The following is a 24,381-nucleotide window of genomic DNA, read 5'->3' as shown; positions in this document are numbered from 1 at the left end:
AATAACTCGAGTTATAGAGTCTAGAAGTGCGGGTTTTGGTTCCCATTCTGGAACCCATTGGCAATACGAATATATATAGCACATGAAAATGGGTCAAAATGTTGACTCTCGTTTTAAAAATACATTTAAATGCAGAATACAAAAGAATTTAACCACAAATTCATAGAGGTATCCCACGTCTAAATCGGGATTCCATAACTCAAGTTATAAAGTCTAGAAGTGCAGTTTTTGGTTCTCATTCTGGAACCACTTGGAAATACGGAAATATCGAACATGAAAGTGGTCAAAATTTTGACCCTCGTTTTAAAGATACATTTTAATGTAGAATTTTAGAGAATTAAACCACAAACTCATAAAGGTATCCCACGTCTAAATCGGGATTTAATAACACGAGTTATAGAGTCTAGAAGTGCAGTTTTTGGTTCCCATTCTGGAACCCATTGGAAATACGGAAATATCAAACATGAAAATGGGTCAAAATGTTGACCCTCGATTTAAGAATACATTTTAATGTAGAATATTAGAGAATCCAACCACAAACTCATAGAGGTATCCCACGTCTAAATCGGGCTCGAAAAACTCGAGTTATGATGTCTAGAAGTGCAGTTTTGGGTACCCATTCTGGAACCTATTGGATTTATGGAAAAATCAGACTTGAAAATGGGTCAAAATTTGGACCCTCATTTTTAACATAAATTTTAATGCAGAATATTAGAGAATTCAACCACAAGTTCATAGAGGTATCCCACGTCCAAATCGGGCTTGAAAAACTCGAGTTATGAAGTCTAGAAGTGCAGTTTTGGGTACCCATTCTGGAACCCATTGAATTTACTGAAAAATCAGACATGAAAATGGGTCAAAATTTGGACCCTCGTTTTATACATAAATTTTAATGCAGAATATTAGAGAATTCAACCACAAATTCATAGAGGTATCCCACGTCTAAATCGGGCTCGAAAAACTCGAGTTATGAAGTCTAGAAGTGCAGTTTTTGGTTCCCATTCTGGAACCTATTGGATTTATGGAAAAATCAGACATGAAAATGGGTCAAAATTTGGACCCTCGTTTTATACATAAATTTTAATGCAGAATATTAGAGAATTCAACCACAAATTCATAGAGGTATCCCACGTCTAAATCGGGCTCGAAAAACTCGAGTTATGAAGTCTAGAAGTGCAGTTTTTGGTTCCCATTCTGGAACCTATTGGATTTATGGAAAAAGCAGACATGAAAATGGGTCAAAATTTGGACCCTCGTTTTATACATAAATTTAAATGCAGAATATTAGAGAATTCAACCACAAATTCATAGAGGTATCCCACGTCTAAATCGGGCTCGAAAAACTCGAGTTATGATGTCTAGAAGTGCAGTTTTTGGTTCCCATTCTGGAACCCATTGGATTTACGGAAAAATCAGACATGAAAATGGGTCAAATTTTCGACCCTTTGTTTAAACATAAATTTTAATGTAGAATATTAGAGAATTCAACCACAAGTTCATAGAGGTATCCCACGTCTAAATCGGGCTCGAAAAACTCAAGTTATGATGTCTAGAAGTGCAGTTTTGGGTACCCATTCTGGAAGCCATGGGAAATACGGAAAAACCAGACTTGAAAACGGGTCAAAATTTGGACCCTCATTTTTAACATCAATTTTAATTTAGAATATTAGAGAATTCAACCACAAGTTCATAGAGGTATCCCACGTCAAAATCGGGCTCGAAAAACTCGAGTTATGAAGTCTAGAAGTGCAGTTTTTGGTTCCCATTCTGGAACCACTTGGAAATACGGAAATATCGAACATGTGCCCTTCATCATCATCATCGACCTCCAGTCTTGAATTCCTAGTCTCTAACTGGCAAGGAGCTGGACCTTAGCTCAAAGGAGAGATTCTTCAAAAGGAGTAAAAATAATCGCAGCAAACTATAAAATAATAAACTCTAGCTCAATATTAATCTGTTTGTCATTTTTTTAATATCCGATTTTCTGCGATACTTAATATGAAACAAATTGTTGTTATAAAACCTGAGGTACTCCAATTTAAATAAATCCTTAAAAATTGTGTCTTTTTTAAATTAAGCTTGTAAAAGCTTTCTTTCATTTCATACACATTCCTACCCCTTAGTAATTTCCAAAGCCGATATGTAATTATGGATTATTGCCTTAGTGATGTCAATGCCTCAGCAGGCAGTGCTATGCCGATAGGTATATTTCTTCGCTTCAGGTCCTTGTGCGAGAATTTCCTGCTCCCCCACCGCTATTCCACTTGCAATTTAAGCAATTTTAAGCAGCTTACAGCTTGAGCGCATTAGAACAATTAGCGCAGTCGATGCCATAGATTTCGATCCGTTAGAGCGCAAAAAGTTAAGAGGCGACCCAAGCCAATGGAAAATATATGAGTGTCCTCGAAAGGGAGCTCGTATTTTCCTCACATCAAAAAAGGAGAATGCGAATAGTTCCACAACGGAAATTTAGAAAGTAATCAGCTAACCAAATGAATGCAAATTAAATAACTGAAACTCCAGACCAAGTTTTCAGTCCTCGCAAAAGTAGACTGCTTCATTGAAAATTTATTTTTCCGCAAGCGTGGGAAATTTTCGTTGCCTACCTTTGGGCGAAAGCCTAACAGCGAAAAGCGGCAAAATACGATTAAAAGTGGGTGTGGAAATGGGAGTGGCACTTATTAATTTAAACACTTTGTTGTTATCCAAGAAATTGTTGAATTTTAAACATTTGTATCGCATAATTTTCTTGTCATTCGCTTTGATTGGCCAATATTAATATTTATGGATGGAGCTTCCTCTTTTTGCCACATCGCTCGGCTTGCTAATTCAATCAATTAACGTTCGAGTGGAAAGGCAAGAAAATACACGAGAATTCCGTTTTTCCACTATCGATTTTGCCATTTTAGAGAGCTAAACCTTCTTACACACTCGTATATGTGTGTAGCTACCAAGTACACGTGGCATATTTCGGTTGTAATCAGAGACGCCCCAGGGTTTCCCTCCATTCATTTTTTGGCATTTCGAAGGTGGAAACCATAAGGCCTTGACGGCATATGCCTAGATTTGCAAATTAAAGTGGGTTGGGCGGTGATTCCCGGCTCGTGTGCACTTAAATTCCCTTTGAATGGCTGGGAAACTTGAACGCCTTCCGCCTCTGATTTCAGCAACAATTTCTTTTGGTGTGATATTGGGTTAAGCACCTTAAAGAGGTTAAGGAAATTGTTCGGAGAACGCATGTATCTCTTTGGTTTTGGGTTTCGCTGGCTAATGGCCAGGAAAGTTGATGAATACGCGGGCGGGCACTTAATGAAAGTGAAAGAAAGCCATCATTTTCAGTAGATGAACACTTCCGCGAAATAAAGATTTATGAGAATTTAGTCAAGAAACTTGAGCGAACCTTAAATCAACTCGGCCCTAATTGGAAAAAGTTCAAGAATTATGTTTGGGGGAATTTATAACTCACTTTTAAATGAAAACTCAAAGTTATGCTCAGGGGTAAAATTAAATCCCACTCGGAAATACTAACGACCGTGATAAATAAAAACGTTGGGAATATTAAAATAACTTAAAATTTATGTGGATTGCCGAATAGAAAAATAATATAACAGCAGCCATGTCGAAGTTAAATAAGTTTTGGTCACCATAAACTTGTACAGCAAATGGGAAAAGTTCAAGGCTAAGTCGGTAAATTTCTCCGGGGAAAACTCTAAAGCGATTCTGGAGCGCTTTCGATGCGGCATGCATACGTCCAATAAACATCACCTGGCACTCCTTTAGTCGGGCTCATAAAATGGCCAAAACTACCGCATTAAATGATTTAAAACGAGCCACCCAATTCTCTTGGCCTGATTGAAATGAATTGGTGGGAAAAGGGAAAACCTGACGCGAATGAATTATGCAGAGGCAGAGGCAGAGGCCCAGCTTAATAAACCAAACTTAACGAAAACTGTTTAAAATGCGAGCCGGCCATCTCGAATATTCCCAGCTCGGTGCAATAAATCTGAGGCCACAAACTGCACTCGATTGCCCTGCCGCATGCAACGCTCTTCGCTTTTCCCTGCAAAAACGTGTGCGCAATTTTCGCAATTTTCTAATAGCCGTTAAAGCTGTCCCCCCTTCTCTCGCACTCCTCCAGAAACATTAGCAAAAAAAAAAATGGAAAAGGAAAACAACTTTCCACGTCCGATGATGCTCCGTTGCATGACTTTTTGTTTTTAACCCGAGCGGAAGTGCTTTCGACGCCATTTTGCGGCCGGCCATTGCAATTGAGTGCAGCCCTGACTTCATCAGCTTCCAGTTCCGCTCTCCGCAGCCCTCAAGGATCCCTCGAGGGGCTCAAGGATACGTGCCCGAGCGCACTGGCACGCACTTTAAGTTTCATTAAACAAAACCATCGCGCCTAGGCCTCCGAAGATTGCCTATAAATTCATGGCAGCCAGTGAAATGGAAAGCGAAATCTATGACAGGACTCTAGGCTCTAGATATTTGGTACAGTAAACTGTCTGCCAAGCAACCAAACGATCCATTTAAAATTATTTGTCCTTTAATACCTAATAATAATGATTTTTCATTAAAAAAACATAAAAATAGATAGAAATTTATTATGAAGTTAATTTCCTACTTTGTAGTGCTTACTGTATCTCTCGACGTTTTCCGACACTGCTGACGCAGCAGTGAATATCCGTTTGCATTTCAGTGATTTCGGTCTGTCGAGGCGGAGATTCCTATTGCCAGACCCACATTCCATGGACGACCATTAAATCTGCAACAATTTACTTGTGATTGACATGTTTATAAGGGTCGTAACCCACAGACCCCATGCTCTAGCCCCAATTTTCGAGGGAGTGACCCTTTTCCGGGTGGAGATATTTGTTTTCGTCCCTTTCATAAGCAAGTGAAGCCTAAAACGGTTCTGGACTGCTCGCTCTCTTTTATTTTGTTTACCCCGAAAGAATAAATCTTTGATATTTTTGCTGTCAGAAAAGCATACTAATATCCTTTTGCATTTTCAAGTACTTTTCCTTTGCGAGGCGGAAGATGGTGAAGTGGGCAGCAATTCCTGGTATTGTCTGAAATACCAGGCACGCACAATTAAAAGTTCCCACGTCAAGCGATACATGAATAAAACAACAAAACCAGTGCGTGTAGAAGGAAAATAAATGTATCGAATGGATGATGCCCTGGAATAAACACAATTAATAAACACGGTATTAGAAGAAATGCTGTAATGTTGAGAAATATGCTTTAAAGCATTGAAACTTTAGTCCATATCATGTAATGTAAAGATTACTTATATATTCCATCCGCTCGAGCTCGTAATTTAATTAATTCTCTTAATGTGATTCCATTTGAATAAGTTCCCACATTTAAAACTATCTTGCCAGGTTCATCATACCCATAAAAACGCAATGAAAGAAGTGGAAATAAAGAAAATAAGAGAGTGCTCCCACAGAATCTCCGATATCTCCATCGGCAGACAAAACGCATGTTTTGTTTTAATTTTGCACTCGACAGAAAAAAGTGCCCAACCGGTTTTGGAGCCCCACAAAGAAGGGCCTGAAATGAAACTGAATAAAAAATACTACAATCCACAATCGATTGAAATGCTACAAAAAACAGCTGACACGCAAGCACATGCAACTCGAACGCATTTCGAACCCCAACTCGAACTTAAAACCCGGTATGAAAAGATCATAGTTAGGATCGGTAGCTTTGGAGATCTTTCAGTTGAGCGCGAGAATTCCAGGCGGGCGGACGGGGCGGATGAACGATAATCGGTGTCATATCATTTCGGTGCTGTCGAAAAAGGCGATAAGAACTGCTTTAATTTCGAAATTCCCGAAAGTATGTCTGCATATCAAGCCCAGTCAAATAACCCAACATTAAACAACACGCAAAATGAACTGAAATCTCATTTCGAAACAGCTGAAAACATTTGTCAGCTGTTAAAACAAATTTTGTGTGGAGAAATGCTAAAGACTTTTGTTGTTGCTGCTGAACTTTTCAATTAATTTAACAGCCCGCCGTCGTCGTTGGCATAGATCTTATCGCCCTATCATAAAACAAAATAAAAGCCCAAGCCGAGTTGAAAATAACAGAAAAACGGAAAAAGTTCTCAAGAAAGTTTACCGAAATTGAAAGAAAACAAAACAGCAACGGTTGTTGCTGTCTATTTTGGAAGTGATTTTTTTAGGCCGAAAGGTGTGCCCGATTCCAAAGATTCGAGGCATTACGAGTCCCCCGCAGGGCTCTAAACTTTCAGCTACCCTTTTCGTGATTATTTTCGCTGAGCTCAGTGGGATATAAAAATATAGACATAACTTCGTTCATATTTTGCACGTAATATTTGTACTGACATTTGAAACCAGAAATATGAAGACTCCATCGCGAAGTTGCTGTGCAGCAAGGTTGTTTTTACCTGTCCTCTGCCATTAATTGAAATTCAAAGCGGAAGGGGCGGAGGCAAGTGCAGTGAGAGGGGGTTTTCGGGAGCGGGGGAACCGCTAGGCAATGACAATTATTACTGCTTCCCAAAAGCAGCCAAAGGAACAGGTTGCTCCATCAAGCCAAGTAGTGCAAATTGCTTTGCCAACATAGAACATAAAAAACGGGAAAGGAAGTTAACGCTTAGAAGCAGATAGTGAAATACCCTTGATATAAGATCTATAAAAGAGATCTTTTTATTTTTAGAAGTTATATGAACAAAAGTTTTAACAATAATAATATTTGATTGTTGTATTGGGCTATAATGGAACAGACACTGGCTTGTTGAAATCGATAATAATATTAACAAAAAGTTAAGGGTCAGTTATATAATAGATCGTATCAAAACTACTATCTATCTCGAATGTCCATTTCATTAAAATGGTTTTATAAGACATACTTTAATTAGACCTCCAAAATCTATAAAATATCTGAATACCCCTTGAAAGAGTATAGAAAAAAACGGAGCAAGATTGCCAGAGGAATGGGAAGAGTGAGAGGCAGGAAAAGAGGCATCGACCACTTACGCATAACTGTAAGATAGACTGCCAGCAAACAGGATTTCTTGCACGTACTTCTTGCTCGCAAGTGAAAGAATTACTTGGCTCTTTTTTTACTCCTCTATGTACTATATAGTGTTTGAGTTCGCCGCGCCCCTTATCAACCGACAAATTAAGTTCAAACGGCTGCTGCTTGCTGCCCGGCATGGAAAAGAGCTAAAACTTCAATTTGTGTCAAAATACTCATGCGCAAAAATGGAATTTTTCCATTAGGCCCCAGAGATAGAGACCCCAAACAGAAAAAAAATAAAGAAAAACAACCAACAAAAAACTCCTAAACTAACATGAAAATAGTGAAAATCATGTGGAGAGACTGGCTAGGCACTGGGAAAAATGGTGTTATATATGATAAAACAAATATTATATAAAATAACTTACTTTGAATATTATTGAACTTTAAATTATTAGATATATGAGGTTATGTATTAATTTGTATGAGCTATATAATGCCGTATTATTGATAGGTGTTCTCAAGCAATTAATAATGTTAAATAGGAATGTTTACTAAAATACAAGTTAAATTTTGAAAGAATGAAAAGGTCATAAAATATTTTTTCTTGTAACTTAGGATTTTTTTTTGGTGTATTGTAGTAAAGTAAAGTAAAGGCAACCGAAGTTTCAGGCTGCAACTTGTCAAACGTGTTCCCCAACAAAGTCTCTCGGCATTTGGAAATGTGCAGCATTGTGCAGCGGCAAGAAAAACAGCAGCAGCAACGAAAACAACTCGCATAACTGTGACTTGTATTAATTTTCAAGCTTTTCCAAAGCTGCAAACAAAAAGAAAATCCTAATCCCGTGTTGTCTCAGCAGAAAAATGTGTGCGGCGACAAGAGCTTCAATTAGCATTTAGAAAAGCGGCATTATCATCGCGATCCCATCATTAAAATCCCTATACAGATGGAGGAGGACGTGCTGAACGCCCTGCAGACGCGGAGTGCCTACTTATCCGGCGGATTCGATCGCCAGAAGCGCATCATCTTCGTTGTCAACGCGTTCAACGATCTGCAGCTGTGGAATCGCCGCTATCTGCAGGTGACTCTGGACTATCTGAAGCGGTCGCTCAGGTGAGAATCGGGAATCAAGTGGACTTATGCAGGGGCATTAGAAACAGAAAGGCCGACGACTCATTAGCATATGGCCGAAATATGCAAATAGCCCGCAGATGATGAAGGTTTATTTTTCAGTCGTCTTTTAATGCATCACTTTTCATTAGACACGGCTTTCGGCTGGGAGGGGTCTGAAAACGGGTCTCCAAAAGGGGGTCTTGGGTGCGGAGTAGGCCTCACAAAATCTGGTTATTTATAAGCAAAGTGTCAGAGTTCTCAAGCTAATTAAATGTTTGAACATGTGGTAGAAGGGGGAAAAGTGTTAATATGCAAATAAATAAAATAAATATATCTGACAGATTATTGCAATGTTTCTCATTTGTAAAAATATAAAACAAATATATACAGGAAAGTTAGTAGTTTTAAAAATACATATAAATGTAAATAAAACCCCATTGCCATAAATGTTCCCAATGAAAATAACACTCTAAAATTAATTCATGAAAATTAAATACCCCTCGTACCCTACTTAAAGGTCGAACAACAGCCTATGGGCTCTACAGAAACGCCCTTCTTTTGTTATTTCCCCATTTCAGTTTCGTTTCTTTATTGGCACAACAGGCAAATTGTTTAATTTTACGAGGTAGCCATTAAACACACTTTTAAAAACAGAGAAAAGGCCACATGAATTATGGATTTATTGATTGTGATCAATCAACTGCCAATGGGTCACATAAGTTTTTTCCCTCCTAAAGAAAAAAAGAGGGGTTAATTAAAGCCAAACTTAACTGGCAAGCTAATGAAGCGTTTAAAAGCGCTTTTCTCTCGAAAACCCAACCGATTAACCATCTCGGCATTAATCTCTTTCAGCGCTTCGGTTTTGCAGAACGGAGTGAGTGTGGTGGTCAATGCCCAGGAGAGCAGTTCGCGGATCTCGCGGCAGCAGGTGCGCCAGATATACTCCCTCTTCGGGGGCGATATCAATGTGGATCTGTATCTAGTCAGGGCGGAGGGCTTCTGGGAGAAGCATGTGGAGCCGTGCACCAAGTCCCAGGTCAAGGGAGAGGTAAGCTAATGACCTAGATTGGGTTAATATAATGGATACACTTGGAAAAAGAATAGTTATAATAATAATTTGGAACATTTAAAATGTATATTGATTCGGATGAAGATAAATATACAAGCTATCTATTCGAAACTAAGAATCAATGCACATCAAAATTCACTTAAGTGGTCAATGAAACGGCAAAATGTTGATTATTTTTTCCTGTGTATTTTGAAATAGCCCCTGGTGCTGTCCAAGGCGAGGCTGTTCAAGTTCATAGAGCCGCAGAACCTGCCCGAAGAGCTGGGCGGCACCTTGCAGTTCAACTACGATCTGTGGCTGCAGCAGCGCAAGGTAAGTGCCCCAATTTCAGTGTGTCTGCCCCGTTCGAACGGCACCTAATGACTATATATTCACAGTCCATCGACGAGTTCACCAAATCGCATGTGCAGACTCTGGCTTCGATGGAGAAACTGTTGGCTCTGCTGCGGGAGCACAAGTCCCTGCGGCCGGCGGAAGCGGATGTGGAGCTGAAGAAGTGCGCCCAGCTGCATGCCGGTGTCCAAAACGACATAGAATCCGCCATCGACATGGGTGAGTCGAGTTCGTGGCTCGGGTCTTTTGTTTCTTGAGTGTTTTTTTTGTTTGCTGCCCCCCAAGCAATTAACATAATTCGGTTTGCCCTCGAAGCAAACGAGTTGTTGGGAGAGACAGACAGAGATGGGGAGAAAGACACACATGTGACAAGTAAATCATTGAATTTTGTGTGTGTTTTTCAATTGGAAATGCGCCACGTTTGGCAAACTCGTTTTTCGCGCGCCGTTTGTTGTCGTTTTTATTGTGGGTTGACTGTAACGGCACTGAATAACATTGAAAATGCGGCCTATGGAAGGTTTTTTAGGTAAAATTTCCGTTGTTAATACGAGTGGGCATTGTTTACAACGGATAATTGTTAGAAAACTTAAAAAGATTGATTGATTGGTTAACGAAAGTTATAGAATTTGCATATATCATATTATTTTAACAGGTTTTTCATCACAGGCTTAACATTTATTTTATAACACACCAAATGAGGCTTATAATGATTATGGAAACCAGTTTTTAAGGAATAAGAATCAAATACTTTTCTGGCTTCATTAAGTTATTTTCGAGAATCGTTTGCGGTTTGAGATCATTGTGCCCTGAGCAAACCGTGTTTAACAGTGTTCACACTTCAATTTCTGAGCAACGACTTCAAATTCGGTCGAATTCTCATTCGAGTGCGTGGGTTTGGCAACAACGACAAACGTGACCTTTCACTTAAAGCCACAAAAGTCTGTGATGCGCAACGAAATGGTGGCACATGCCACAGTCCACAGAGCCAGACTCGGATTTAAAGCCTCTCCGGGAATGAGATTTCACTTTTGTGGATGTGTGAATGGCCATAGATCCGATTGCCCCGCGAAGAAAGCCCTAAATACACTGTGGAAAAAGAAAATGAGGAATTTATATGTTTGGTAAAATATTAGCAGAATCTTAACACTGCACTACTTGTTTATAAACTACTGCAAGTTCAAAGAAAATCTACATAGTTCTATTATATAAAAAAACTGTTAGAAATGAACTTTTTCAATTTAATTAGTGGCGGTCTTTTCTACATTTTTAGAAAAAACACTTTTGTCTAGAAATATACCTATGCTTAAAAATGTTTCTTTCGAGTATACAAATTTTAGAATAAGGCGCGAATAAAGTTTTCATTGAATGCAGTATTTTGAGTATATTAATATTTTTTGTCCTAATACATTTTTGACAGTGTACATTTCTCAACCCCTTTCCCTTTTCTCTTCGACTCTATTGCATGTTGGGCATTGTGCAGGTAACGCGATCTTGGCCCGCTTCAACGAGGTCTACGAGACGCATTCACCGCCGCCACAAGCGGTCGCACCTGCCTCGGAGTCCCCTGCGAGCCCCCCTCCAATTCCCGTCCACTCCGCCACTGCTGTTCCCCCGCAGCAGCAGAAGCCCCTCCTGCCCCCGGATCTCGTGTGTGAACGGGCCCGCATCGAGTTGCGATTGAATGAGATCGAGAAGAAACAGACGGCCATTCGGACTGCCTGGCTGGAGTTACTGCGATCCCTGAGGGAGGCTCGTGAGCTGAGCACTCTGGAGGAGGGGGTGTCCTTCGTCACCAACTGGATCCTGCAGCAGGCGGAGCAGCTACTTAGCCGCCAAAGAAACATTGCTGGCGATGTCCGGGGAAGTGAGGCCCTGCGATCAGCCCACGATCAACTGGAAATGGAGTGCCGGGAAACCTACGGTTGCTATGCCGAGTTGCTCTACAAGATCGAGAGATTCGCCGGGGAGAGGCAGGCATCTCCCAAGGACATCGAACTGTGCCAGGATCTCCTCTCGCAGCGGGATTTCATGCAGTTTGTGTGTCGCTCATTTGCTAAGAGGTTGGAGCGACGAAGGAATGTCCTGATGACCGCCCTGAGGTTCCACCGTCTCCTCGAGCAATTTGAGGAGCTTTTGACCACTGGAAACCATGTGGTGGAGGTGGACAGTCGAGCGCTCGATTGGCCCGAGGCGGAGCAGCTACTCATGCAGCTCAAGAACAACCAGGAAATGATGGGTGAGTTTTAAAAAATACTTAAAAATTTACAACATCTGTTTTGTTACGCAAAAGTCACGCTTTCACAATTTAAATGAAAATTGTATAAAACTTTGTTGTCCCAACTAAAGCTATAGCCATCGAACCTTGACAAAAGTATGTTAAAATTGCTCTTACAATTATCATAGGTATGACAAATAATATTTCAAACTGAAAACGCATAGCAAATACATTATACAATTGTCACGCTTTTAAATTTTTATAAAAATCGAGCATGCTTCGAACTGTAAGCATGGAAACCAGGCGATCTTAAGTCATACCATATTTATATATTAAATCATAATGTAATCATCCAAAAATTATTAAAAAAATTGATTTTTTTCACTTAAAGATCTTTTGAAACTCGAACTAAAGAAGTGCATTTTTTCGTAGGTACATTTCCTAAATCTAACCGATCTCTAAACCATATGTGTATATCCAATCTATCTCTCTCTCATACAATGTATCTAACATTCGCAGGCCACGTCGAGCGCGATCTTGTGCGTGAAGGTGAAAAGCTGAGCGACATGCTGGCGATGCCGGTGAAAGACGCTCTGGGTCGCGACCTCCAGCTGGACTACAGCCCCGAGATCGCCCAGCTGCGGCGGCAGATCGACGAGAGCAGGCGGCGGCGTCAGGTGTGCGGACATCGGATGGCGCTGCAGCGGCTCACCTTGGAGCAGGTGACCCACATCCACGCCTACGAGGAGGACGCGCGGAGGGCGCGGGACTGGCTGCAGGAGCTGTATGCCGTCTTGCTGCGCTGCCACTCCCATGTCGGCTGCAACATCCACGAGATCCAGCTGCAGAAGGACGAGCTGCAGGGGTTCGAGGAAACCGGCCGGGTGAGTTTTCCCCTCTTTTGGACTTATTTTGGGGGAATTAAGGTGGAGGGAGTCCATCCGCGTGCGAGACGGAGAAAGGGAGAGCCAGTTTGGCTAACGGCAGAGTGACCGAAAAGTTACCAAGTGCCAGTCGAGTTTTCTGGCTTAAAACCAAGGCCTCTTTGCGTTGATACAAGGTTGCCCATCTAGTTTTCCAGCTGGCCCATCACCATATAATTATTAAGCCAATATAAAAGTACTGAAGATAAAATTGCATTTATTGTTGTTCTTAAAATGTAACAATTTTGTTAGTTGAGATATAAATTGAGATGTTTTTTTCTAATATCTTAAAACCTATAAATATATTAACAATTATGTTCTTTAGAATTATATATTATTTCTTTACTTGCGTATTGATACTTTCTAATGCCCTTTTCTTTTATCTCCCTTTCATAGAGCATCTACCACTATGGCTGCCAGTTGCTGGAGGCTTCCCAAACTCTGCGTCTCTGCTGCAACATGGATCCATCGGCATCTAGGTCGCAATCCAATCCCGGCCAGAGTTTGATCAGTGATGAACTGCAGCACACGTGGCACAGCCTGCAGTCCGTGGCCCAGGAGCAGATGACCAGACTGCGGGTCTCCGCCGTTTTCCATCGCAGTGTGGAGGCCTACTACCGCCAGCTGCGGGAACTTCGTCCTCTTTTGACCCAGGAACTATCCGCCCAACTGCAGCAGCAACAAAGACAGCAGCACAATCGCAGTAGCAGTGGAATCAGTAGCGATGCCGAGGGAGAAATCGAATCGGGGCTATCTCCACTGGGAGAAATGCCTCCGCGATTGCAGCGCCATCTGGTGGCCAGGGAGCAACTCCTGGTCGAAGTGGGAAGAATGGTCAGGTTGGGAAGACTGCTGAAGAAGCGGCTCAAAGAGCCCTTCGTCTTGGATGCACTGACAGGAAAGAGGTGAGTTCAAGTGAATTATAATCTATAATACCCCTGCAGTTGCGTGAGTGCCTGGACTTCAACCTTATATCGGCGGCTACTTCATTATGCTCAACGCATAGAACTCAGAAAAAAAACAGCAAAACGTTTTGCATATCAACTAAAGCATGAGAAAGATTTTCACTCAAATCACACGAGTTCGCGGCAAATTAACTAAGGAAAAACAACAATGAAAAGAGCAAAGAACTAACAAGTTGCTAGAAATAAAACTAAAAGAAATGATAAATGGGAATTGAAACGTACTAAACAGGAAGGCAACTGGCCAATACTCTTTAAAAATTAAAAAGGAAAACATAAATATATAAAAAGAGGAAATATACAATATTGTTGTGGACTTAATTTAGCTTCCATCATATTTTATGATAGAAGACGCCTACTAAATGTCTCCATAAAATTGAACATGTTTATTCCAATTTGTAAAGAATTATAGCACAACACTTTTAATGCCCATCAAACCGCACAATAATTCCCAAGTAACCGCAGACAACCAAAAATAATTTTTGACAGAATGAAACAAATGTCAAGCGGCCGCGACGCACTCGAAAAGTTCCACCACCCAAAATCCGAAAAAGAGCACAAAAAATATTAAAATAAAATAAAAGAACTATGCTATATAGAAGATCATTCCGCCTAAGAGTCGGCGTCCAAATCCAATTAGTCTATTTCAGTGCGTGGTCCAGTGCGGTTCGTCGTTCGGTCCTCTTTCGAATTGGTTCCTCGGTTCGGAGCGGGAGATTTCAAGACAACTGTCAGCTTGTCAAATTAATGGAACACTCAGAAAGAATATATATATAGTGTATGCGCGATAAAGAGTGAATTTCCTGGAGAACGTGCGTGACAAGTGGGTCAAATTGGGGAGCATTGTGATAGGAAGGTGTTAAATATAGAAGTGTCTTCATGGTTGCCACTCTCGGTTTCCCCGAAAAATAGTTGCTAATCCCGGCACAGTGAATAATTGAATCTACAATTATCAGAGAGACATAGCTCCCTTCAACTGGCCACTAGCCAAAAGCGTGTTATAGCGTCTTACGTCAAACTAATTGTTCCCCAGTCCCCCGAAAGCCAAATAAAAGGGAGGCGCCAACCAGACAACTTACTTGAAAAAGCTCAAAATGTTTGCCAGATTTCGTAATTTGTTTGCCAAATCAAAGGGAGACGAGGAAGTGGAGCAGGAGGTTACCCCGAGGCTGGAAGTACCCAGCATTGTGGTGGATGAACCGCCCAATGAGGTTGAGTCTCCAGTGGAGGAAAGTGAAAATAAATTCCCAAATGGGGACCACAATCTGACTAATACCTCTGCTCCCTTGGCAAGCGAAGAAGAGGATTTGGCGGGAAATCCCCATGAGATCCTAAGTGATTCCTCTAGCGATCTCAGCCGACTTTTGGAGGCCATAGATGAGGCCAGTAAACTACCGGAAGTGAGTAGTGAGGATACCCAAGGTGAAGATGAGGATTACGAGGATGATGATGATGACGAGACGGCCAGCACTTCGAGTGTCAAGACCAAAATAGCCAAGGCCTCTATAGAAAGAGATATCATACCAGAGGAAACTGAAGAAGAGGAGGAGGATGAGGTGGATTCTGGGCCACCACTCAAAAGTCTGGACAAGATCAAGGCCCTCATTCGCAACGATAGTGAAACATATCCACACAGCGACTATACTGATAATGAAACGCCCTCGCACTCACGCACTGCCTCTGTGGATTCCGGAGCACCCGATAACCCCCGTCTTTCTGGTGATTTCAGTGTCGTGGCCGATGAACTGCCCCTGGACTGCAGTCCAAGTCCACTCCATGACAGTGGAAGAACCAGCAGTGCTGGCAGCGAGGTGCCCGCAGAATCCCCGCCAGCCACTGTGCAGGTGGTGCCCACGGGGAGCAACGAACTGGCCTGCGCCGCCATCTCCCACAAACTGGGAGCCATTGCCGAGGTGGCCGAGTCCCTGGACGCAGTCATCCGGGATGTCCAGCAGCAGGAGGGAGCAGCCAGCAATGGAATCACCAACGGCACCGCAGGACATGGCATCAAAAAACTGGGGAGCATCGAGGTAAGTTTAGGGAAGAAACCTATTACTTTTTGTCATTATTAATATCTTTGATGTCGCTATTTTTTATATGCTACTTAAATTTCCCCTAGGACTGGCATTCCCGCTCCACCGAGGACGAATCCTTCGCCACCGCCTCCGAGGGCAACTTCACGCCCAACTCGCACTCCTCCTCCTTCCAAACGGCTTCGGGACGCACTAGCTCCTACATTGGATCGGCCAAGAACTCCTTCGATGAGGCGGATGACTCCACCCTGAGCACCTTTGAGATACCCGAACTGCCGACTTCCCCGGTGAACATGTCCTTCGATAGCTCCGAACTGAGTTACTTCTCCGCCCACCAGCAGAGGATGAAGAGTGAGGATCAGGATAGTGTGGTGGGCGTGGCAGAGCTGCATAGTCAGAGTGTGACGCCCACTCCAGACGACGAGGAGCAGCAGCACCTGCTCCTGCCACTCCCCTTGCCCCAGGCCATCGAATCGGACAGTGAGATGGAGGGATTCAGCTTGGCCACGGGGATCACGACGGAGATGACCCCCAGGATTCCCAATGCCCACACGCCGGAGGTGAGCTACCTATCCGCTGATAACACCGCTCCGGCTTCAACTAACCCCAACGAATCGAAACCGCCGACGTCCTGGCGACGCAGTAAATACTACGAGAACATAACGAAACAAACGATCAAGGGATTTCTCTAGAAGATCTGGATGACCTGAAAGATCTGGCCCACCTGACCCACCTGTCCCACCTGAAAGATGAACTCAATGATTTCCCGCCCAATTAACCCGCGCCATTTGCTTCTCTGCCGATGCTCGACATTCTTGCCATTAATTAGTTGGCATATTATTTTTGATGTTTTCCTGAAAACTTATTTTGGCCCATGAGCTAAAAGTTTTCCTCTGTTTTGTTTTGTTTGCTAATTTACTATGCATGCTAGTTCACTGTTTTATTTTCGCCCAAAAAAGATACTAAATTGCCTGCGAAAAACTATTTTAAATATTTTATAACTGTTCCGTTTTATTTTTTCCAAGCTTTTATAATTACTAGTTACAATATTTATTTTCTTAGTTCAAATTTAGTTTAAGCCCTGCAAAATTAGAGAATTCCAAAATGTTTATATAAAATATATATCAACTATTTATAATATGAAATTAAATTCAGTCACAGCCAGTCGAAATTTTGCCATTAATTGTATGTTTAATATTTATTTATAACCATTTCTCCCCACACAGTCACAAAATATAGTGCAATTAATATTGGAAAATATTTTACCCCAAAAATAAAGCTAATCATATACAATTTTGTCAATAACTTCTTAAGTTTTCAGATACATAATTTAATTACTAATGTTAAGTTCAAAAGTAAGTAGAGGGCAAGTGTAAAATTAATTTTACAAAATTCCAGAAAAACATTGCATAACCTTAGGCTGGAATCGAGAAAAGTCATTGCCATCATCTGCACTTAACCCCTGAGTGTTTTTTTGGACTTTTTTCACCCTACATAATTTTTTAAAATTTGCCTCTGTGGGTGGCCCTTTCCCTAAACATTTAACAAGTGGTCCTCAAGTGATTTCAATTATCTGAAATGTGAACTGTCAGTGGGCAAAGGGGAAATTGGGGTTAAGAGGGGTGGTTTTCATTTTGTGAGCTCCTCACTCAAGTGGCTCATTAATCTCAATTAAAAACATATAAATAAAATGTTCCGACTGTGGTGAGTGAGTGAAAAGAACTTATACTTAACAAGCTGATCATCCAGAAAGACCAAATATCTATGAGATTCTTTTCATGCCAATCGACCAGATTCCGTGACGTGATGGCGCTGAAAGAATAATTTGATAAGTCCGAAACGATGATAGCGAAAAATAATAACTTTCAACTGGATGGTATTGGTTGCATGCGATGGATATTGCACGAAGATTAAATCCAGAGCCAAAGTCAGGCTTCAAGACACGCATTTTGGGTGAAAAATACTTCATAAATTGAGGGATAGAGTATCGTATCATGGGCGGTGAGGGGATTTAAATGCGGGCGGTCAGTTTGCCCCCTATTAAGACACGATACCGTCTGGTTTTTTTGCTGTTCTGGTGTTGTTATTTTGCTCTTCCTCTCTTCACTCTGTTATTAAAGTACCAAAGCTGCACTTGAATATATTGTGGTTTGGAGTACCCTTTATTATATGGGGTATATGAGGCAAAGGTATATATATATATATTTTTTGAGTAACTGTAAGAAAATTTATAAGAATTATCTAGTTGTGATATAAATCATTATCCCAAGGCAATTAATTTTAACTTTCTGAAAAAAGAATTATATAATTTCTAAACTTGTTAGGTAAATTTTGGTCTTATCGGAAAAAACACTTTTTCGATATACCTTACTTACTGATATTTATAATAATAATAATAATAGAGCTTACAGGGTACAAGCTCCTCGTTTCTTATTTTCTCAATCCCCCTTTATATCGCCCCATACCTTTTGTTGGTATTGTAATTGTTGAAAAGCCGGGCGCAGGGCATTAAAAATTGAAATCATGAATTAACGACGCCGCGAATGCCAAGAGCACTTGTTTATTTATGTCGTCTCCTCTGAAGCCCCTCGTCTTCCCTTCCTTTTTACCCTACATACCCCTCTCTTTCCCACACTCTCTTCTCAAAATTAAAGCCGGCTTTTTCAAAACTGAGCTTAACGAGAGTCAAGAGATCAACGAAAAAGAGAGCTTTCCTATATCAATTGAGCGAATCGGTTAAATTTTACATGAACACCTCGCTCTTTCTCATCTGCTGCTGCCCGTAGAATCTGCGCAGTCTTCGGTCTCCGGTCTTCAGTCTTCGGATCTTTGGTCAGTCTTGTTCGAAGTTCGCGGCGTTCGGTTGTTCGGCTGTTTGTAAAGCGGCGCGCGCGTTTTAGTTTTCCGCTTCTCCTGCGCTTGAATAATGTGCGAATAAAAAAATATCTATGTAAATTAAGTTAGACAAAAAACGAGGAAGAAAACAATAAATTTTGCACTTTAAAAAAGAAAAAAAACTAAAATAATCAGCCATAATTTAGCCAGAACATTTTTGACATTCAAAAACGCTTGGCGCTAGTTTTTTCATGCTCGCTCGTCTGAAGATGAAATCAACAAAGTGTGCTAAATTTATTGTTGTTGTCAAATGTTCAGTTTTGTGACGACCCTCAAATACAAAACAAAATGCTTTACAAATAGAATTCGACACAAAATGCGGGCAAATAAATATTTTTTTTTTTAATTTTCGGTGACTTGATGCATTGAAAAGCGATTTTCTTTTGAGTCATGTGCACTTTTCTTTGCTATTGAAAAGGCATAACGGTTCACGCCCCACAAAATTTCAATCAACAATTTTCCTTTTCCTTTTTCGTTTATATTTTTTTTTGGACAACAACATATGGATGGCCAGCATTTCCTCAATTGTGCTACTGTAAACTTTTATAAAAGGGAACTTGCTCTTCCCAATTTTTTTGTGCGCTGTTTTATTTTTAGCCAGCGCAAAGTACAATTAAAATAGTTTACATTACGCCAGCGACGGCGGCGACTATTAAAAATTGGGAGAAATACCAAAAATTACCTAATAGAGGCAGCTGGGTGCACACGACGTATGCGTAATGTATTCAAAAATATATTGTAGAATCCATGAAAGATGACGGACTGACTGACGACTCCTGCCAATGCAATTGGCACATGTTACAGATCTGACGCACATCCGTGCGCTTTATCTCTGGCTAGATGCTATATGCTATATGCTATATAGTGTCTGTAGTATCTGAGTATCTGGGCTAGAACAACAGTTTAGCATCGCGAAAATTACTCAATAGTTTGTTGTTTTAAAAATAAACGCGAATCGAGCATTGTCTTTGGGATTTTTCAGGAAAGAGAGAGAGGTAGAGGGGTCTACAACGAGACTAGCACACGCATCAAAGGCAATTTTCTCAGGCTCAATATGCAAAAAGTACACACGATTCTCTCGGCTATATAGCCTTATATATATAGACACTATACCATAATAAACAGACGTTAGAGCGACAGGGAGAGCGCGAGTATGAAGTCATAGTCATCGCGGCGGGCAAAAAGAATTGTACGATTCGAAAATCTACCGATTCGCAGAGGTTCTCAGACGATCGCCGGCGTTGATAGCGTTCGCAACGAAATCGAAACGAATCCCCTGACTACAATAACTAACCCCATAAATTAAAGCCCAACGCGAGTGTCTCAATCTAATAGTTCAACTTTCAAGCAGAGTTCAAAATGCAAAACACGCGAAATAAGCAGGGGAAATAAACCAAACAAAATACGAGTAAAACTAAACGACAGAGATTATAAACGCCCACGCAAAACACACAAAACTACAAGCACTCAATTCTCGAAAGTTGGTAGAAAATAAGAAAGAAAAGCAACCATGGAACGCCGCCAAGCCCTAGACTCATCGATGTCTTCGCTCTACTCGGTCGCCTCCTCCTCGAACCCCAATCCCCGCCAGCCGCAGAGCATCCAGCTCCAGACGCAGCAGTCGCAGCAATCTCAGCAGTCCCAGCTAGACGCCTTCAATTATTCAGCAACAATGTCATCATCGTCGCCGACTCCAAGTCAGGCCATGTCCACAGCCATGTCCACGGGAACGGGAACGGGCATTGGATCGGGCACCACCCACTCCACACCATCCACCTCCCTCAGAGCCACCACCATCGGCACCGTTGTCGTCCGTTGCGGACCCATCCAGCTGGTGATAGCGCTCCTACAAGTGAGTTGTACTCTTGTATTCTGCAAAAAGCCAAAAAAACAGAAAATAAAGTAAAACTAAAAACGACACCAAACAAAACACACACCAGGAAAAAAGACCAAGAAATGGGAAACAAACATGAAGAAACATTTATCTAGATACGGGAGAAGTGTTCGGAGAAAGCTCTTCAAGTGCGCGAAAATTTATGCGGAAGGCGATCTGGGAGGACTTGGAAAGAGATTTGGGACATGCCACTGGGAGATCTTGAATAAATCATAAATCTTAGCAAGCTAGGAATCACTTCGTTAGAGGGTAGTTTGGTCGGAAAACAGGGTTCAGGTTGACATTTATATAGTTTTGGGAATGAAATGATTGGGTTAAATAAAGCTATTCTATTATAATTAGATAACCTATTAATTAACTGGAATCAAATTATACTTTTCATCAAGCCATATAAAATCTGTAGATCAATTAGATCTGTTAAATACAAATTGACCTTTCGTCAAGGCAAATGAGATAATCATTTGAATGACGACATAATCTTCTCTGTAATAAATAATGATGAAACAGTTGACTTTGAAATAAAGGTGTTACTTTTTATTTGGAAAAGCATATTTTTGATGGAAGACTGTGATATAACAATATAATAGTTCATTAGATGTCTTATCTCAGTTTGCTATCAATATATCGATCAATCAATTGGCTTCAAAAAAACACACAAACATTACATTACTTACCAGCCTCCGGCCCAGCCTTTATTTATTAAATTCCAAGATTTCCGACCTTAATTGATAAATTCCTATAATTATCCAATAGACATTACCTTCATTCAATTATGTGCCCCCTTTTATATCTATAGCAAACTATGTGACTTTAGCACTGAAAAATTCATGGGCTTCTAATGCCCAAAACTGGTTTACACTTTTCGATTGTTTAAACTTTAAACCGGCTTCCAACAATTTCCGCGCCAATTAGCACTCCGAGCAACGAAAGCAAAAGTTGTCGATAGCGGTTATAAATATTTGAAAAGCGCCACAAAAAGGTTCAAGGTTGTCTGACATCAGAACAAGATACAAGACACAAAAAGCCAACTAAACGTGACAAAAAGAAATGTATCTGCCAGATACTTTCGACAATTAGGCGCAGCTGCTACCTGTCTGGGTTTCATTTCTGGCTGCCCGAATCGGTTTCTTAAGAGAGAAACTTTATTTGGCCCCCCTACCAACTGATTCGAACTTGAAGCTGCGACTTGAACTTGAGATTGAGAAACATTTCTGATGAAGCGCTACAAGTTTCATGCCCTGAAACGAAAAAACAAAGCGAACATTCAATAATTATAGGCAGAGCATCGGTTATATGGTTTTTGGGGTAAGGGGAATTTACCCCTTTTTTGCCCCAACTTTTCTGTTCATTCAACCAGCGGACCATTGAAATTTCGGCGTGCCACTTTGTGCCAATTTTTCTCTCCCCACCGGAATAATAATTTTTGCTTCATTTGCCATTCGAGACTCACGGGCCTCCATGTGTTAAACATTTAATTTGATTTACCACTTTTCACCCCCACTTCTCGATTCTGGAAATTATGCAAAAACATTCTACTTGCGAGCCTTTCAACACGTTTCTGTTTTAATACATGCTCGTATTTCCATGAATCGAAAACTCAGCGACCCCAAAAATACACAGATTTCTTCAAGTTTCCGCTGGCCTGCTTGGAATCAAATTGATTTTCGGGATCGAAAAACTAAAATGTTGCTTACCTGTCCTTGTTTTTGTTGTTATTCTCGAACTGGTCCCAAAAATGCTGTTGAAAATAAACAAGATCGCCGATTCGATTTCTCTCACAGGTTCTCTCAGGTAAACAAATTAGCAACTGAACAGAGCCAAAAAAAGCTGAAATAAGAACAACAAAAGAGTACAAATAAATACACGATATTCCACAATAAACGCCAGCAGATGTATAACAAAAACACAGAAGAACGAAACAAATGTATGAGCTAAAAAAATGTTCGATGAGCTCAGCACGGTATTATTGTTATAAATTCCACGTGGGCGTTGGGCGAAATTTTTTCTCGAGGGGGGAAATGGGCAGCGGAAGTTCCTTAAACTTTCTGCTTTAGCATAAGATTAAAGAAACAATAAGTTGGCAGCATAACCCTCTCCATCCCCCGGCTGTATGCTTAAAACTATGCAAATATGTCAAAAGTTTCCTTCCTTTCTGGGTTTGTTTTTCGAAACAAGCAACAGACAATTCTTCCAGTTAGTTTTTCTCGGCACTATAAAAAATCGGCTAATGATGTATGGTTTACGATCTTGTAAGAAAATAATTTTTGATAATCTTTTTAAAATAAGAAATATTTTTAATAACAGATTTTTGATTAAGACATTTTTTTAAATTAAAATAGTTTTTTTGTTTTCATAATAATATGTTTTTTTTTCTCAGTGCCCCAACTCCAACTGCAAAGCAAAGTTGAGTTATTAAGATTTTGAATGTTAAGTGCTGGCAGGGAATATGAATATCTGCAAAGTTTTTTCGTGGCACAATGCGATTTTGTGGTGACTACTTGAATGACGTTTATTTGCCTGTGAAAAATAGTTGAAAGATGTTCCGTTGAAAGCAATGCTCAAGACATGTGGTAAGTTGCACAAAGGCCAGGGATTGCCCAAAACACATTGTCTGTCAGCAAAGCGTTTAATTGGAACTTTATCTCCATGGGCAACCTAGCTCATCTTGTACTAAAATCGCCCTGGCATGATTTACATATCTGCCCCTCTCGAAAAAACTATCAACTCGTTGGTATTGGGCCCCACCCAGAGGTAATTATCCCAGACCAGACCATCCAACTTCTTGGCCATCCGGGCATCAATCTCAATGGATGATTCGGTTTTGGCTCTGACGCAAATTTCGATTACAATGTTTGTTGGTTGATGCAACACGAAAATATTTACAAGTGTTTGAAATGTGGGGGGGGGAATGGTTTGGGCCTGGTTACAAAATGTATCGCTTTATGTGTGTTCTGCTGGCTCTGAAAATGAAAAATTAACTTCAAGGCAATTAAAAGGCTGAAATAAACTGGAAAGAGAAACTTCAAAGGCAGAAGATTTACATATTTGTTTAGCTAGACTCACTCTCTAAATAAATAGATTTCCGTGTAAACCTGAAGCGTGCCGCGAATGCTGAAGATCTCTTTTAATTGAATCTAATGCGCGAAACTAATTTGGGTCTTTGGTTTGGCCATAATGAAGCAATTGGGGCGCGACTGGCGACCTGGATTTTGGATTTTAGATTTCTGATTTCAGATCTTGGTTCGAGATTTGCTCTGATTTGCACACGAAAAGGCGCCAGCCGCAGAAAACTCTAATTGAATTTATGGCAGTTTCATTTGTAAAATCGCAGCTTTTCACTCATAAATCGGCCAGACATATGAGCATGTACTTATGCCCGGCACTGTACGAGTTATGTGCCATTGCCTTGGGCCTTTTGGCGTGGGTGAAACGCTGCAGCTGCGCACTGTCTAACGGGGGAAAGAGATGGCACCAGGCGCGGCGAAAGAGACGGGCGATAGAAAGCCGCACCAAGGCTCAAAAGAAAGAAATGTTTACGACGCTTGGCAGGCACATAAATTTACGCATGAAAAGCTGCGCATTCCGCCCGCTCTCCACAGACTCGCAAAGATCCGAGGGATCGCTTTTTGCAGAAACTGTGACTTCAGATCTGCCACCCAGTCACGTGATAGTGATTTGTCACTGGGATTTATGGTTTTTCGGCTTGCGGCAAACAGCAAGGGCGTGGCTGTCACTTTCTAGGTTGCTTACGTCAGGTCTCAAAAAATACTCTTAGATTAATCAATGTTGGAAATGAGTCACTGGTCATTAGTAAAATGTCGTGACTTAAAAGAATTATTCAAAATTTGTATATTTGCTTTTTTGTTGGCACCATAATACACACAATATTTGCCAGCGCCATTAACTATGTTACCTCCTTGTTTTCACAATACCTGATTGAAATTGTA

At 40.9% G+C, this 24,381-nt stretch overlaps 2 protein-coding genes across 9 annotated transcripts in view; both read left to right on the top strand.

Moving 5' to 3' along the window:
* The first annotated feature begins 7,679 nt into the window (after positions 1-7,679).
* LOC108013566 (SEC14 domain and spectrin repeat-containing protein 1-B) lies at positions 7,680-16,950 on the top strand. The gene is made up of 9 exons (XM_017079488.4): positions 7,680-8,110; positions 8,963-9,158; positions 9,378-9,491; positions 9,557-9,731; positions 10,993-11,748; positions 12,247-12,611; positions 13,047-13,555; positions 15,342-15,642; positions 15,732-16,950. Exons 1-9 carry the CDS (start codon positions 7,944-7,946, stop codon positions 16,335-16,337), a joined length of 3,189 nt encoding a protein of 1,062 aa, XP_016934977.2. The 5' UTR covers positions 7,680-7,943; the 3' UTR covers positions 16,338-16,950.
* A 1,492-nt stretch (positions 16,951-18,442) lies between these two features.
* The window catches only part of zormin, a 37,566-nt gene continuing 31,627 nt past the window's right edge, over positions 18,443-24,381 (top strand). For 3 of the 8 annotated variants that reach the window (XM_065864840.2, XM_017077666.4, XM_065864842.2), the window contains exon 1: positions 19,774-20,392. In XM_065864840.2, coding sequence (XP_065720912.2) covers positions 20,051-20,392 — 342 coding nt within the window. In that variant the 5' untranslated portion in view covers positions 19,774-20,050. Of the gene's footprint in view, positions 18,574-19,771; positions 20,393-24,381 lie in introns of those variants that run through there. The other 5 variants (XM_017077665.4, XM_017077668.4, XM_065864837.2 and 2 more) reach the window with 4 other exon arrangements.

This window comes from Drosophila suzukii, chromosome 3 (genome assembly GCF_043229965.1).
Source record: "Drosophila suzukii chromosome 3, CBGP_Dsuzu_IsoJpt1.0, whole genome shotgun sequence".
Classification (NCBI taxonomy): Eukaryota; Metazoa; Arthropoda; class Insecta; order Diptera; family Drosophilidae; genus Drosophila; species Drosophila suzukii.
Note: the sequence above shows the minus strand (reverse complement) of the source record. Positions and strands in the feature narration are given on the sequence as shown.

Coding starts and splice junctions, on each gene's coding strand:
- LOC108013566 (XM_017079488.4), top strand. CDS start 7,944: ATGGAGGAGGACGTGCTGAACGCCCTGCAGACGCGGAGTGCCTACTTA. Junction 8,111..8,962: donor TATCTGAAGCGGTCGCTCAG/GTGAGAATCGGG, acceptor AATCTCTTTCAG/CGCTTCGGTTTTGCAGAACG. Junction 12,612..13,046: donor GGTTCGAGGAAACCGGCCGG/GTGAGTTTTCCC, acceptor TCCCTTTCATAG/AGCATCTACCACTATGGCTG.